General features: G+C 40.3%; 1 protein-coding gene across 1 annotated transcript; it reads right to left on the reverse strand.

The window, feature by feature from the left end:
* Positions 1-4,396: 4,396 nt before the first annotated feature.
* Positions 4,397-16,904, reverse strand: sona (SON DNA and RNA binding protein a). The gene is made up of 10 exons (XM_083921316.1): positions 16,771-16,904; positions 14,921-15,012; positions 14,064-14,271; positions 13,488-13,564; positions 11,619-13,367; positions 9,360-9,687; positions 8,622-9,133; positions 7,956-8,443; positions 7,715-7,807; positions 4,397-6,495 (listed from the first exon to the last, which is right to left on the reverse strand). Exons 2-9 carry the CDS (start codon positions 14,946-14,948, stop codon positions 7,733-7,735), a joined length of 3,465 nt encoding a protein of 1,154 aa, XP_083777442.1. The 5' UTR covers positions 14,949-15,012; positions 16,771-16,904; the 3' UTR covers positions 4,397-6,495; positions 7,715-7,732.
* Between the last annotated feature and the right edge of the window lie 219 nt (positions 16,905-17,123).

Below are 17,123 nucleotides of genomic sequence, written 5' to 3' on the forward strand. Positions count from 1 at the left end.
ACAGTTTTGACAGTACAATGAACAGACAAGTACAAAGTGACAACCTTTATTCTACTGCTCTGACCAGTACATGGACCTTCACAGTTACAGACACAGGCCACTTGGTTCTGTAGGCAAGGCTCCTTATCCTCCACAGTAAAATTAGGCATCTTATTTTCTCTTTTGTTCTCAGTTTCCCCCTCTCCTCTCTCTTCTCTCTCGTCAGCTTTTATCTCGTCGAGCCTCTCATTTCTCTCAAATCCTCTTTTCTCCCTTTCTCTTCTCTGTCTCTGTTGTCTTCGTTAGTCTGGCTCACATTGTAGTGAAACAAGTTCCACTCTGAAACCCTACCACAGGCTGAAATTCATCGGCTTATCTAGTGTGTGCGTGCACTTGTGCATGTGTGTGTGAGTGGAGTGTGAAGCGATGTTGTGAGAAAAATGCATGGTGTGAAAATGGAAAGCAAGGGGGAGTGAGAGGAATTTTGTGTATGTGACCTGCTTTCCTGGCTGCCTTATGGAGTGGGTCGAGTGCTCGAACTTGGTGGTCGTTGCAAAGCACTCAGCCATCCATCGACAGACAGCCATTGATCTGCAAAATCCAATGACACAGGCTTTTCAGTATGCAACCCCACATACGAAAACAAGCGCACATGCAGACAGTGACAGGAAGGCCCTGTGACAGTAATTACTGATTAATGTAATTGCAATCCATAAATTAAACGCGTATAATTGGCTCAGAATATTTAAGCAGTTACTCTTTCAGAGATAGCAGTCGATGCAGATTACTAACCCTAACTCATACATAATAATTAAGGAACTAATACTGGAAAAACTGAAAGTGGAAATGAAATACTGGCTCTGCATTTCTAACTAAGACATTTCTAGCTGTAGTTTTTTCTTTGGGGACTGTACAAAAATGATTAGGGGTGGGAGGGGTCAAAAAACATAGAGAGTAGGGTACTTTTTGTTTTTGTTTTGTTTGTTTTTTTGAAGGGAGAGTTTTTCAGCTAGCATGATTTTCCTTATCCAAGATTTACATTTTATGTAAATATGAAAAATTAAAAAGTTGTCTTTTTTTGTTTTTTATTTACTGTGGATTTTTGTCTCGGGGCACTGGGCAAAATTTTTTCCCGGTATGGGATGATAAAGTTGATGCGAATCGGAATCGGAATCTAGTTTAATCAAAAAGCTTTTGTGTGCTCTTTGGGTATAGGTGTTATTTGGCCATATCTATTAATGTGTGTGTGTGTGTGTGTGTGTGTGTGTGTGTGTGGCTGCCTTGTGTATCCTGCGTTGTTGTGGGGGAGTGTTGGTTGTGCATTATTACCACGTGTCCAATGCAATCACATGGACAGCAGGGGGGACTGAAGAAATTGCATAGAAACTGTGTAGATACCGTACTCCAAGCATTGTCACAACATGCTTGATTTAGATGCCTTACATACCATACCACTGTCACTTTTTCTGCTGGGAGTTCATTAACACTAAAGTATCCTCCTCAAGAGTCGCCATGTTTATTGTTAACATCATGCAAAACAAGTGGAATCTTCCAGTGACATGCGTGGTACATATGCAGGTAGACAGTACATTGGCAAGTGGTTAAAAAACAAGTATAGATCTGGCTTCAGGGCGTTATTTGTCTCATCTCATTATTTGTGTTTTCCCATTTTGTTATGTTTTCCATAAATATATTGTTTTGAGATCTTGAAGGAACCGTATTGTGATGGGGATTTTGAGAGTCCAATGAAAATATCACTTTTATTTTGCACATTCAACACTCCCTCTAGACCCCAATAATTTATACAGTATAAACCCCCTTGTTTTTCCTATAATACTATACTATACTATACTGTACTATACTATACTATACTATACTATACTATACTATACTATACTATACTGTACTATACTATACTATACCAAACATGTACTATACTATACTCAGCAACCAGAGGAGCCTGTTAAGTGGAAGGCTGCTCCTGCCCAAGTGTAGGACCAACAGGTTCAGGCCATCACACTTTACAACTCCTCACTCGGGGGGAGGAGGAAATAAAGAGGACAGAAGGGAAGGGGTGGGAGCCGCTCACTGTGCAACTAATAATCTACTCTTACATACCTGGACACTTATCTTCTTCTTTTGTGCGATGACTTTATCCTGCTTACTGCTCATTTCTGTCATATACAGTCGTACATATTTTATCTTATACATTTCCTCTACATTTAACTTATCTGATTTCATTTTCCGTGAATTTTATTTGACCTGTATTCTTACAGAATTGAAGAGTTTATTGTATTTTTTTACACTTTCTGTATTTATTTAGCTAAGAGTATATTGGTTATCTTATACTGTATTTTTATACCTCCCTTGTGTTTTTGCATTCACCTCTTAATCTTACATAATATTGTGAACGAAGAAACACGTTGCATGCACAGAGTTGGATTCACAGAGTTGCATTCACTGCACTTCACTTCTATTTCTATAAGAGATTTTAAGAAAATGTTGATAATGATTAACGTGGTCTTCCAAACTTGTTAAATCTTGAATACAAAAAATGTTCTGCAAAAGGCACAAAATTGAATCTTATCCTGGTTTCAACCGCAGAATAATCTTACACGTGTTAATCACCATCAAAACAAGCAAACCAGTAAAAAAAAATGAAAGATAAAAAGGGCTGAGGCATAGTTATTTATTATCTATTTGTACTTTTCTTTGGTGCTTGTTTGAAGAGTATAAACTGCTCTGGTCAAACGCTCATTTACTCAATATGGTAATGAATGTATTTTTCATCTGATTGTAAGCCATGACAATTTGGATTTTAAAGCCCATTATGAGAACTAAGGCGAAAACTCTCCCTCCAAGTCAGTAAGCAAATCTACAGATTAAAGCCGCCTTCATGAAGACTACCCGGGTCGCTCCTCTCTGCTCGATATCTGAGTAAATCAGACAACCTGTAAACTGGAAATAAAGTGTTTAATGGGTCTAAGCCCTAATACTTTACTTACTTCACCATTGTTCCTACACAATCTGTTAGAGCTTTACATTGTGGTGTTTTAAGGACCTTTATTTTGATGGAGAGGTTATTTATTTAGGGCTCTGACCTCGATAATAAGAGTACAGTTGAAACAAGGAGAAAGTGCACCACTTGTAGGAGGGTTTCATTAACTGCATTTGTTTTCTAGCATTTTCTGAAAGGACGTTTTCATTATCCAAGCACACAGAATGGCATGGTGATAGCCCACCTTAAACCCTGAGATAAAACATGTACGTATATTTATCCAACTTTATATTTCCCTAACACGGGCAAACGCATAAACTGCCCACACACAGGCACACACAGTTTTGCAAATCGATAAATTGTACAGCACATGTTGTGCTGTTGAGCTCCATCTCTCCTGTGGAGGCTTTCATTATAGACATGAAAGCTGGTCTCCCACTGCTGAGCAATGCACAACTGGGCCAATGTCACTGCACTTAACATTTATTCTATGACCCCCTTCACACCTGGCAGTGCAGTCTAATTTTAAACAGAAAAGTCGTGCACTATGTCACACAGTAGAAAAGCTACTTTATAATGTGGATTCAAACTGACTTTGGGGGTGAAATGGGTTGTGTAGTGAGCTTGGGTTCCCACACATCCTTAAACATTAAATTGAAGGACTCTTCGAGCCAATTCAAATTTAAGGACCCAACGCAGTTTGAGACACAGATCAAAGTTAATTACTGTCACAACACTGTGAGAATTTTTTATAATGAGATAGCAGGCTTTACAGAAGCTCACAGACAATTAAAGAGAGAGGGGGGATTTACTGTGTGAACACTTTTCAAATGTGTTGAGTTACAGCGATGGCAGACTGTGGTCTCGCACAACAAAACAATATATTGTGTGAGTGATAGAGACAGAGCTGGAGAGATGGAACGTAGCATTTACTAAAATATAAGTACTTATACTGCTATTCTTATACAAAGTGCATAAATTCAAGCACTATCAATGACCCATGTCTATTTATGTTTATTTTCTTAAAAACTTTCACTGACCCCTCAGCTTAATACTAGTAAATTATAGTTAGGTAAGTTCTGATTAATCATTTACACTTTTACTTAAATTGTTTTTATATGCTTTCCTGGGTTGGTCGTCTTGACAGACGGCTAGGACCTCCTCCAAAAAAACAGTACGGGATGAAGAGTGAAACACATTTTGGTCTTAAAATACACACACACATTTCAACATTCTAATGTAATTTGAAGCAATGTACAAACTCATCGGTCGTCAAATTATGATTAAAATTGACTTTCAAAATACAGTTTCGGTCACTCCAATGGTTTAAGCCGTAAAGTGCAGTAATGTATTATGAGCCTGATTAAAAGTGAACACGGCACATAAAAGCACGAGTATATACAGATCATTGAGGTTTTTAATAATCATCAACACATTTATGTACAAAGCAGGCGACATCATATTCAAATGACCCAAAAAAAAGAAAAGAATCCTAAAATGCATTTTCGTATTCATTAAAATTGGTAAAAATTACCTCAGGGAATCAATTCAACAGTTCAACAACGCTTTTGGTACAGTTACAGTTTCATAAAACCTTAACAGATTATCTTTCACAGTTAAAGAGCCCTGGGTGTGGGAGGTCAACAAAGGAGGGATCCAGCGTTATTCCCTCTCCAATGAAAATATATGAGCGATGAGGGCAAGATTCCTTAAAAACCTCATCCCTGCCAGACTTCCCAAAAGCACCAAGTTCGTCTTTGTTCTTCAGTTATCCAACGGGGCAAAAGTATTTAGTGAAACATGGATGCAGCTAACACAGAAGACCCACTGGGGGCTAGAAAACATCATATACATGTAAAGCTTATTTTAAATGTGTCAATGGATTAAATGAGTAGGGCTTGTTGGTTTTTTTGTTTTTTTTAATCATGTTTGCAGTTATCCATCATAATTCTCTCATATCTGTCACCAGAATATTATGCCACAAGATGTGTAAATATTTGCTTAGTTTCTTTCTTCCAAAAAAAAAAAAAAAAAGCATCTTAAGACAAAGAATCCGATTGTCGAATACAAACATTTTTAACAATAGCACAGTTCTGGGCATGCTCGACTTTCTACATTCAACTCTATAAGGACTTAATTTGTCACCCCCGCACATTAGCATGAATTATGTTCGAAATACATGCTTCTATAAAAGCCCCCAACAGAAATTGTTTTAATAATGTAAACAGCAATTGAAAGGCAAAAGCACATCTAAAGCATTTTTAAAAGGCCTATTGTTTATTACGTATTCAGTCGTAAAGTGAATGAAAACCTCCATTTACAGTGACGTTTAAGGGAAGTTACATTTTCACCAATATGGTTTGTTATCAGGCAAAGAAAAAAAAATGCTACATTGATATAGCTAAAGCTTGGTGTCTCATGTGTCCAGTCAATCAAAGTTGTGATCTGAATCTGGGAATTATGGGTATTATGGTAGGATTACTTTTGTATTAGTTCATACATTGTTTTTAGGATAATACTACATGTTCTACCTTTAAATAACATTATAATGTGCTGCAAAACACAACACTGCATGTCAGGATATAGGTGTTAAACTTGTGGCATGTGAAATGTATACTTTAAATATACAACAAACATGTTTCCCAAAAAAAAAAAACCCAACAAAGCCCAAATGAAAGGTTAGAGTCAAAGATTAAGATGAGGTTGGTGCCATTTAAAATTTGGGGGGGGGGGGGGGGGGGGGGTCCACACCCAGGACAGTGCTAACTGAATTAGTTGAATTTTTTTGAATGAAGACGATTCTCTCTGTCATAGCCCAAGAACAAACCTCTTTGCAGTCAATATATTGAGTTATCAATTCCTTCAAAATATATCAGATCTGGCAACCTTACCCAGGAGTCACAACATGTAGTCACTCTCTTACACGCTTGTGAAAAGAAATCACACGTGAGGATCTACCAAAACTTTCTCTGCATTATTTTTTATATATAAAAAAGGGAATAGAGATAACCAAGGGGGGATACAGCAGAACAAGGAAGTCTCCACTTAACACAATTCTTTAAGAAAGCAAAAAAGTAAAACAAATTTAGAGAAACTAATCTTTTACAAAAACACCTGCGCCACTAGTTAGTTTGGTTTGTTTCCTCTTCAGTCAGTGACCGCATAAATGAGCAGCAACACTGAGGTGGTGAAAGTCACTATATACACACACTAACAACTGACGCACAGACTCAGACTCACTATACAGTCATTCAACTGAGCACACGTCAGTGTGTTCAGTTTACTCAGTGGTATCACAGGTGAAAGTCTGCCAGTCTCTCTCTCACACAAACAGAAACAAACTAGGGAGCTGGGTGGGAGAGGGGCGTGTGTGCCTATATTGTAACTGTGACAGCTCAAGTGTTCTTTTTCTTCTCGGTGGTTTATGATGCTCAGTCAGCTCATCTGGCCGCAAAAGGGAACTGTGGGAAGGAAGTTCCTCCTGTAAAGCGTTTTTTACATTTTCCTTCAGGGAGTGGCTGTGTGCAGACAAAGAAAGAGAAAAGGTCAAAGTTTGTTCACCATTTAATGTCTATAGAGAGCATTTGGTTTAATGTAACTACACCATGTCCATTTAATATCATGGGGAACAATACAGTGAGGGGAAGGCTGAGGGCATTTTCCCTGTTAACTGATGTTTTCTTTCGTGTTTTCTGTGTATATCTATATATTTTTCTGCATCCGCTAAGCACAGAATCACCGGAGGGCTGTTATGGGCTGAATTAAGACATCCAGGATAAATGAAAAGGCTAGCCTTGAACTAGTCAGGTCTGATCATACTGGCTTAATCGGTTGCACGTACACCAAGCCAGGATGAGAAGCGGCGGCTACGTCAAGCAAGGTGTAAGTAATTCTGTTGAGTGTGCGTTCACGGATTTCAAAAGGGAGGCTGCAAGGTCGAGCAAAGATTCACTGATGCAGACACAGAAAAGACACATGCAGCGTTCTTGTCTGCATTCAAACAGCAAGAACTAATGCAAATTTATGAGGAAGTGAGGCATGTCATCAGTAAAAAAGAAAATGCAGCCGCTATTATTGAACAAGAAGAGGGGTGACTGACAATATCGGACTGACTGAAGCTGTTTGAATACGTTCGACTGAACGCCCCAAGCTAATCAATGATAGCCACGACAGGCTGTTAGCGTCTCTCAGGAAAATCGACGTTAATAGTCCATACAGAAAAAAAAATGTCTCAAATGGCTTATTTGATGACCCAATTTGCCTGAAAAGACCCTGGGATGATTTTACACCGGAATTTCACTTTAATCGCCAATGGAAGAACAAGGAGGAATATTTCATATTTTTTCATATTTCATACATGAAATGTTTTCACAATTTCTAAAATGTGGACTGAAAGGTAAAGCAGAGGACTAAGCCCTTAAGTGATAATAGTGTGGAGGAATACAGAAGTTGATATCATATTTAGCAAACAAGTATGTTGCTACTGGATCAATGATCAACTGGACAAGGTTACCATTCATTTAATAAGCTTAAAAATATAAAAGACAAATGTATAAATCAGTTGCTAAAAAAAATATCACTCAAATTTTGATCAAATAATATCAAGTTTGGAAGCCATGCTAAGGGGCTTTTAATATCAGTGATTAAAAAACAAACAATTTCCAATAACAGACTCACTAATATAAAGACAAGGACACAGACAGAAAAAAAGGGAAGAATTAAGATTCAAAACTTTACAGTGAGGACTTGGCGGTTTTAGCTTTCGTCATCTGAGACATGGGGTCGAGCAATGGCCATCTCCTCCTTGCTGTTTGCAATCATCTTGCACTTCTACAAAACCAGAGAAAAACAAAATCAGTTCATTTGAGGTGGCACAGTTGTACTCAAACATCCTGTAGAACACAACCACATGTTATTGTTATTATCAAACATGTGCACTCAAACAAAAAACACACTTTAACCTAGTCCCCCAACTTACCTCAGTAAGCTCCTTGATGGTGTGTATGTTAGCCTGCTGAGTGACCTTCCTCTTTGCTTCCTCGATGTGGTCCAGGTTAAGGGTTGGCGTTGGAGGGGCGAGACATGGGGGAGGCTTGTTGGTGATGGTAGGAAGCGGGGCAAGGGGAGGCATGGCCGCGAGGGCACCCATGTTGGTCAGGGCAGCTGTCATTGTAGCTGCTGTCATACTTGCCATAGCGGCGCTCATGGTCATGTTTGACATACTGGGCATTCCTGGAATACCGGATAACCCCATTGGACCCATGTTAGGCATATTCGGCATGTTGGGCATCCCCATGCCCATTGGGAGAGGTAAAGGTAGAGGTAAGGAGAGGGGTGTAGGAGACGGAGCGGGTAGAGGGAGCTGGAGGATGGCTTTCGGCCGAAGACTCTCAGGAATGGGCACCCCTGCCTTAGCACACATGGCAGCAGCATTAGCTTTGGCTATCTCCAGTAACTGATCCTTATCTGAATATGGAGAGGGAGGGGTAATGCAAAACAGGGAAGAAAATGCAAGATTAAGCATATGAGTTGTATGTATAAACTGAAAACAATTCCTACAAAATTTAAACCGTGAATGTTCATAAATGTAATGGTGTGTTTAGTTTAACAGTCTTAATTAATAGTTACTATCAATATGCTTTACCCAGTTCAGTGAGGCGTGGAGGAGTCTTGCTGGTGCTGCGTCGTGTCCGGGAACCTGAGCGGCGCTGTTTGCGCAGAATGAGAACTGGAGAGTGACTGGGTTCCCTTTTCCACCTGTCACGTCTATCGAATGAACGACTGCGAAACACCGGGCGTCTCCCTCGACCCCTCGACCTAGACCTGCGCCTGCGATCAGATGAACGAGACCTTGATCGCCTGCTTCTGTCACCTGACCTTTTCTTTCGGCCTGTGGAGCGGCTCTTGGATCGCTTGTTTCGGTCTGTGGACTTGGACCTCCTCCTCCCACGAGCATTGGGGGACCGGGATCGTCTCTTTCGAGTCGGCGAGCGGGATTTGGATCGCCGGATCCTGGTTCTTGTCTTGGAGTGTGATCGCTTACGCCAAGCGGGGGAGCGTGATCTCCGTCGCCGGGCAGGACTCCGAGATTTAGACCGTCGTTTCTTCCTTTCTGATGGAGAGACAGATTCTTTTTTCCTCACAGGAGACTTGGACCTGTGAAAAAGTGAATGACACAACTGATGAATAATTGTAAATACGTATACACAATTACACCTCCTAGTGCGGGATACTGTTAGCATTGGGTCTGGCCTTTCCAGTCTCTGTTTAACAACGTCTTTAACATTTTAGTTCCTTTTAAGACCTAATTACATTTTATCTTTTTTGGACCAAACCAACCACAATTCGTGACGTGGGATAGGTACATATAAACACAACAAACCTGGACTGCTTCTTTCTGGATATAGACTTGGACATCGATCGTTGAGGTGAAGGAGTTAAGCTTCTCTGTTGTTTAGAGACAGTTTTAACTGGAGAAGAAGAATCCTCTTCTTCATCTGAGCCTTCTGAACAATCTGACCCATCTGGGCCAGTGCTAGGCTCCCTGGAACCAGACCTGGAAACAGCATGTTCATTGGATGAGCTGGCAGGCTCCTTCTGTTGCTCGTCATGGTTAGGAGAAACCGTCTGAGGCTGGTCTTGCAATGTATCTGAGGAGCTTCCAGCATGAGGGCTGGAAGCAACTGATGAGGACACAAGTTTCCAGGCACCTGCATGGTACATATTAAGACATGTTAGGCCATTTCAAGGCAACATAACACAAACTATTGGGGATTTGAATTTACATTTTTTGGAGTTGATACTTTAAACTCTGTATACACCAGAAGTACATTAAAAATAAATATACAGTGCTTAATAAAAATAAACAAGTTAGGTCTATTTTTGGTTTTACCAGTCCGCTCTACAAGCCTTAAGTGGTTTGATTTTATGCAAACCGGCATTTTTCATTATGACACATTCTAGCAAAGTACTACTCCCACTTGGCCCAGATGATCTGTGCCGTGATCATTTTTAAATGGCTTTATAAAGAGTTGTCAAGACCGCCTTTTTACGCTCGTACATGTGCAATTATGCTGAAGCTCATCGGGGCCGCCGCAGGTCTAGGCATGGTACAGTTGCACTCATATTAGTCAAACGAACTAGACTTTAACCATGAATCATGCTAGGGCTGGGTACGTATGGTACATGTGAGTAGACCCTAATCCCTAGAGTTTTGGCTTAAGTGCCTCTATCCTGGAAATTACAAAAGTATAACCATGGTTGAGTGCAGTCCCTATGCACATTTATAACAAGTGTGTTAAATTAAAATACTTTGCGCTAAAATTTCAATATTTGGAACTGAATCCATCAACACTCCTAAAATACCCATATATCAGGGATGTAACAAATCAAAATCGGTACAAATGTGAGACGATTCACACCGGGTGACATAAAAATTAATCTTGAATGCGAGAGAAGTAGGATAATACTTTCTCCTTTAGAAATAGGTTTCGTTATCTTAAAAGAAAAAGGGAGAAACCAAGGGAGGACTTGGTAAGTGGCAAGTAACATTACTTCCAAGAAGACCCATTTTCTGCCGTCCCTAAGTCGACCGTTTGTGATTTTGACAGAAGTGAACTGGAAAAAAAGCTGTATTTGGTCCAGCTGTATGTTGGCAGAGAGCAACCTACTGTAGCGGAGGTCAAGTTACTTTTCCCATTAAAGCCCTGATCATGTATACGAGGGGAACTTCAATAATCCGATCATTCCCTAAACCGGGGTAAGGCCAATTTAATGGCATTTTTGACTGTCTACCACAACCGACAAGTGGACATCTACATCCATGCAAAGTTATATCAATAGAGATTTTATGTTTTGATGTTATTTTGATGTGGGATTTGTTATTACTTTTTTTTTATAAGACAAAACACTGTTTGACGGTGTTTGTTTCTTTTTTTGGTCAAGATTTTATATTCTTTTGTTAATTAAGATAATGATTTACACAAGTTAACTTGTGAGACTGTTTCTAAAGAAAGGAGGTATTTTTTTGTTTAAGATGGCCATTGAAGTTGCTTTTTAATCTGAGGACACAAACTGAAAAAGAGTTTCAGTAAAGAACCTCTAAAAATGTTTTTCTTACGTGCAAAATATTCTTTTATTTGGTGACAATTTGTCTGTAGCTCATTTTGATTTCTAAAAAAAAGATTGTGAGAAAATCATATCAAATCATGAGTTGAGTGTATCGTTACATCCCTACCATATACGTATTTATTAGTTTTTAACTGAAAAGAAGTGATTTGGGGGTTTAGTTACCCCATAAAGCAATTCTTTGCACAGCACGTAGTAAATATTTGAACATGTACAACGTTGCCCTGCTCAGATGTCTCAACCACTTTCCCCTGCCTGACACGCCCCTCTCAAAGAAAAGTATAAAAATGCCAGAAAGGTAAAAATTGCTTTAAATGTAGCCTAATGCTAATTCATCATTCAGCTGATTTATCACTGGTTGGGTTTTTTTAGGGTGATTTATGTCATTTTATCTTGCTTATTTTACAGTCTGCCTCTGAAGAACAAAAGTGAGCTGCTGCTCAGCGGGCAATCATCACAATATCAATAAGTTTTTGTAGTTTGCTTAAAGACAAAGCAATGAAAATTGCCTGACCTGCTTTAGCTGAAAATCCTCCACTTTCTCCAGCTGCTGCTGTCTGCTCTGCCTTAGGAGAGGAAGGCTTCATCTCTTTAACAGGAGAGGGAGATGCGGATCTAGCTGGGGAGGAGTTGTCTGACCGCCCATCACTTGACACAGACCTGGAGACGGATTTAGACTTCTTCCTAGGAGATTTGGACCTCCTCTTGACAGGAAGTGGTGAGTGCGACTTTGACCGATGCCTTCGAGACAACGAGCGAGATTTGGAGCGCCTGCCAGACCTTGGTGGAGAACGATTTTTCCTAGCGGGGGAGCGCCGTCGGATGGGAGGGGTTCTTGATCTGGTTCGTTTGCGGGGACTCTTGGATCTGGAGCGTCGGGTGCGTTTAAGGACTACGACAGAACGTGACCGAGTCCGCCTGCTCCTGCGGATTGACTTGGAGCGTGAGCGCCGGGATCTGGGGGGTGGAGACCTCTTACGTCGAGACAAGGATCGACTCCTGGAGCGCCTACCTCCTGTACGCCTTGCCTGTGACCGTGACCTGGAGCGACGAACAGGGCGTCTTGATCTAGAGCTCGAACGACGAGTTCTAGTGATGGAGCGTGATCTTGAACGCCTGCCAACTGCACCACCTCGTCTAGGTGAGCGGGCCCTGGAGTGCCTTGTTCCTCCACGGGGACGTGACTCTGACCTTCGACCTCTCCTTGGGGACCGAGATAGAGAGGGGGACCTTCGTCCCCCGCGTTTGGGGGATCTTGACACCTTTCTTTTAGGAGAGTGGGAACTTCTGCGCCGTTTTGGAGAAACAGACAATGAACTCCTCCGACGTTTAGGAGACTTGGACTTCCTTGGAGACTTTGAAACCTTCTTCTTAGGGGTGAGTGAGCGAGAGGTGGAACGGGACCGACGTACAGCTCTCTTGGGAGACTTTGGGGACGGGGAGAGTGACTTTCTTCTAGATTTAGGGGACTGAGAGCGAGACTGAGAGCGGGACAACTGCAAACTCTTTAGAGGAGTTGAAGACTGTTTTCCCTTTGAGGTTGACCTGGAATGGGTTCTTGACCGTTCCTTCATCGCGGCTGCTGTTTTCCCATCAGACAGCTCCCTACTAGGACTAGGTGTTGGTGAACGACTACGACTTGCCCCAGACCTCTTAATGTCTAAGGCCCTGGGAGGGGAAGGAGACCTGGACCTGGATGAATCGCATTCCCTGACATTTTCCTTCTGAACTGAGTTGGCCTGATCTTTCAGGCCTGCGTCATCTCTTGGGTTAGCACCTTCCTGTTTAGGGATTATGTCAGGGAGTTCCTGGGCATGGCTGAATGTACCATCAGCATGACTACCCTCTGTCTTAACCTTAACTGTTGCTGTTTGTATTATCTCATCCTGGGCTGCAGAGGGCGACATCATATCCTTCTCTGACAGACTGGTGTTATTGTCTTTCCCTCCAGATGCGAACATGTCCATATCCGACATCTCCTCTTTCTTCACTCCAAGCAATTCAGGTTTCTCCACTCGTTTGCTTTTTGAATGCTGTTTGAACACTGGTTCTTGCAGATCAGACGCTGCAGCTGGAGTGTATTTGCCATCACCAGCCCCTTTCCCTCCTTCACCATCAGACTCAGAGCCTGAGGCTGAGCTGCTTTCAGATGGGGAGCGGGACTGAGATTTCTTATCCTGCTTTTCTTCTTTCTTCTTCTTCTTTTTCTTCTTCTTGGCGGCGTGTCTTTTGTGTTTTTTGGATTTTGTATCTCCCTCTGTATCTGTACGATTTAAGAGGAGAAGTGATATTAAAAAAGTGAATAAAATATAAAAGTCAATGGATTAAAACACTTACTTTCAAAGAAAATGTTAAATTATGTTTGTGTGTGAGAGTCTCCTACCTGTAACTCCATCTCTTTTGCTTTCCTCCTTCAGGCCAGCTTGGTCTCCACCATCTGTAGCTGCTGCCAGCCTGGCACTACAAACAAGAAAAAAGGAAAACATACAGTTTTTTCTAGTTAATGTATAAAATGTAAGTTCCCAGTACAAACAAAATAGTAGGTCTCATCAGTTTGAGGAACGTTCAAATTCTTGTTTAGGCATATAGTAGAATATGGTAAATTTGGATTTCAAACCATATTCCAGACCATTATGTGTGTGTCAAATATGGTTTGGTGCTACACTATGTTAACATTTTCTGTTTAATCATCATAACATCCAAAGATTCCATTGCAGCGTATTGTTTGATTTGTTTGATAGAAATGCATTTGTAATGGTAATTTAATCTGAGCAGCAAAAGATATAAAATATTGAATATACAAATATATATTAGTAACACATTAAAACAAAGTTGTGCGTACTATTAAATATCTTATTTTGTTAGTTACTTGTATTTTACAAAAAAAACATGAGGCTGTAGAATACATCTACCAAGACAGATTTGATCTGCACAATGCATTCAATTTAGTTCTTCTGACCTGGCTCTGGTGGTCCTGACAGGCCTCTGTGGCAGTGGTGGCTCTACTTCCGACTCAGCGCCAGATTCTGAACTGCTCTCCTTCTCCCCCTTCCTCTTTCTCTTCTTCTTCTTGCTCTTGTGTTTTCTGTGCTTCTTGTTCTTCTTGTGGGGTGGCTCATTCCCTTCCTTGGCATTCATGTCTTCTTTCTCAGGTGCCTCATCTTCACCTGCACAGGGCAGCCAGTAATTCAGATTACACAAGTATTTGGCAAATCCACATGTACGAAACTTGCACATACCAAATCCCCTTAGTGTATAAAATGTTCAAGGAACACAAAGCGCAAAGCAATACATGGCTAAGGGGCATTTGGCAGATACTGGTTAGCCTATAAAATGCAGTTTTTTCGTCACAGATGGAATACCTATAATCCGTCGCATTTAAAACCGTACTGTTATATTTGTGACTTGGTTCTCTAATGAACCTGGCTAATGTAGTTTATTTCTCCTATCAATATAAACATGTAACTGAATCAAAAGAGAATGCCTAGCGACATCTGTCTGATAGAGTTCAAAATATAAGAAACCAAACCAAAGTGGGTAAAAATTGTGAAAAAAGCGAGACATTAGATCGATTGTATTCCTAATGTATTCTTTATCCATTTTGAAATTTAGAGTTTCTTATAGCCAGACAAATTAGTTATGTGTTAAGGATGTCCTCTTACCTTGTCTTAGCTGACAGTGAGGAAGGGTAGAGTACAGCCGAAACTGTCAGCTAAGAATAGGTAAGAGAACATCCTTAACATATAACTAATTTGTCTGACTAGAAGAAACTCTAAATTTCAAAAAGTGAGACATTTATTTGTCTTCATCACTCACCTGAGGGGATGTCTACTGCACATTCCATTGCTTCTTTGCCCCTGATTTTTTAAATGCCCTTTTTCACTGGCGTGCCGCTCCCTCGCTCAACACTGGTGAGGGAAACAAAGGTATTGTTATTTTAAAGCCACATAGGCATCAACACAAGAGGATGTATACTTCATAGCCATGCTACAGCAAAGTGTAAGTAACGGGTAGGGGAGCATCTAAAGCTGGCTGCCAAAGACAAAAATACATGTCTTACCAACACTCACTGAGATATGGCCAGAGGTACAATCATACTGCCCTACAAAGCCTAAGTGCAGTAACTACAAAATCACTAGTAACATTAGTTCTGCACAGTTTTGGCCCTGAAAGTATGGAGGTTCGAAAATGAATTCAGATAAAACTCATACCATGGCAAACCAGTCAACCATCTATTTGTTGGGAAAAAATGTTTTGTAGTTAATGCACTTTGGCTTTGTAGGGCGACATAGTATTTATGGGTATGGCAGACATATAAGAGCACTTGTAGTACAAGTCAATGGCACAACCATCTAGGATCGAGCATAGCTGGATTGCTAAAGCAAACAAAGTTCGTACATAACTAAGTTAGCCAAATTTTCTCAACTCCAAATCCACAATCTCTCAAAGATATTTTATTAAATCAATATTTATTTTACTATTAGCCCTAAGCCTACCATGTAACTACATACTGATATGACTTTGTTTTTATCAAGATTTAAAAAAAGACCTAAGTCTGAGCTTGACTGAAGAAGGTAGTACTTCAATGGTAAAATTTCCATACAGCCAACATTGGCTCTGCTATTATACAACCTGACAAACGAGAAGCGCCGCTACTCAAACATTGGCAATAACGCAGTTCTCAAACCACGTAAAAATATTTACTTGCGAAAACAACTGCCCTGCACTGAACAATAGTTACTTATTCGAAAACAACAATACTTAAAATTGTAAGACTCTCGAATGAGGACTTGTAGGCAAATGTATGCATACCTCTGTATGTACTGTGAAATCTTGCACACCCCATACTACCATACTTTTAGCATATCCTGCACAAAACTGGACAACTTTTATTTGTTTTTAACTGTTAAATTGCACATTTTTTATATATGTATTAGTATCTTTTTTATATTTTGATATGGTGCATTTTCTATTTATGTTTTTAACCACAGTGCTTTGAGTATTGTTTATTTCTTCTTAATTGATGTACGCACTGAAAACGTACTTGGCAATATACTCCTTTCTGGTTGTGGTTGTGATTCTGAAAACCTCTAGCTAACCTCTAGCTAACGTTAGTGAGCGTGACCACTTCAGTTAATGCTAAAGCTACCGTTAGCCATCAAAGGTTGCCGACCTGTATTCTATAGATCGAGTAACGTGAGCTAACATTAAGCTAGCCCATACTATAAGTGTTCAATTACACTTATAATAACTATCGATGCGTATTGTGAGGTCAAAGCTTCGTGGAAAAAAGAAGCAAAAAAAGTTTCCAGCAACAACAGAGATGAGCTAACACGTTAGATAACGCTGATCAATGTCAGGCCTGCACTGCCGTCATTATTCATTCACAAATCACTCACGTTACAGCTAACTTACGATATCTTAAGTTAATATAACAATGGATGGGATTTATTTCACTTAAATCGTAATTGTTTTCGAACGCTTACCACCTCGGAAAACGTATAAAACGAAAAAAGCCAAACTGATGCCTGCACGCCGCCACACCATTACCGCTAGTCACATTAGCATGCTCGTAGCTACTCAACTAGCACATTTAGCTGCTAATTGTTTCAACAAAGCGAGCTCCTTCGGTCTTCACAGCTGTCGACCTTGTAGCATGTATTTACCCAGTTTATAGTCAGTGGGTGCAGTCTCCGTGTAGAAAAAAATGCCAGATAGCTACAGTCCTCTCAATGTGTGAAACCAAAACAATGGTTGAATGTGCTAACCCGTAAAAGTTAGCCAGCTACCTTATCCGCCATGACGGGAAAAGGTTTCCCAAAATGCCATGCTGCGCGGTTTGAATGGCGGCGTCACCGTCTCCTAGGCAACTACGTGCTACATAATGTATTTTTTATGACAAGAAAGTCTTTGATTGTAAAAAACTGTACATTTTGTACCTATTCATTTTATGTGTAAAATTATTCATTCACAAATTCAAATGTTCTAAAAACAAGCCACGAATAAATCAATTTAAAAT

The sequence above is a fragment of the Echiichthys vipera genome (genome assembly GCF_963691815.1).
Source record: "Echiichthys vipera genome assembly, chromosome: 10".
Taxonomy (NCBI): Eukaryota; Metazoa; Chordata; class Actinopteri; order Perciformes; family Trachinidae; genus Echiichthys; species Echiichthys vipera.

Bases quoted from the DNA above. Each gene is read 5' to 3' on its own strand.
- sona (XM_083921316.1), bottom strand. From the start codon at position 14,948: ATGGAATGTGCAGTAGACATCCCCTCAG. The intron at 9,134-9,359 runs GTTTGTTGTGTT...ACTTTTTCACAG, and splicing joins TCCAGAAAGAAGCAGTCCAG to GTCCAAGTCTCCTGTGAGGA. The intron at 8,444-8,621 runs GTAAAGCATATT...CTCCATATTCAG, and splicing joins TCCACGCCTCACTGAACTGG to ATAAGGATCAGTTACTGGAG.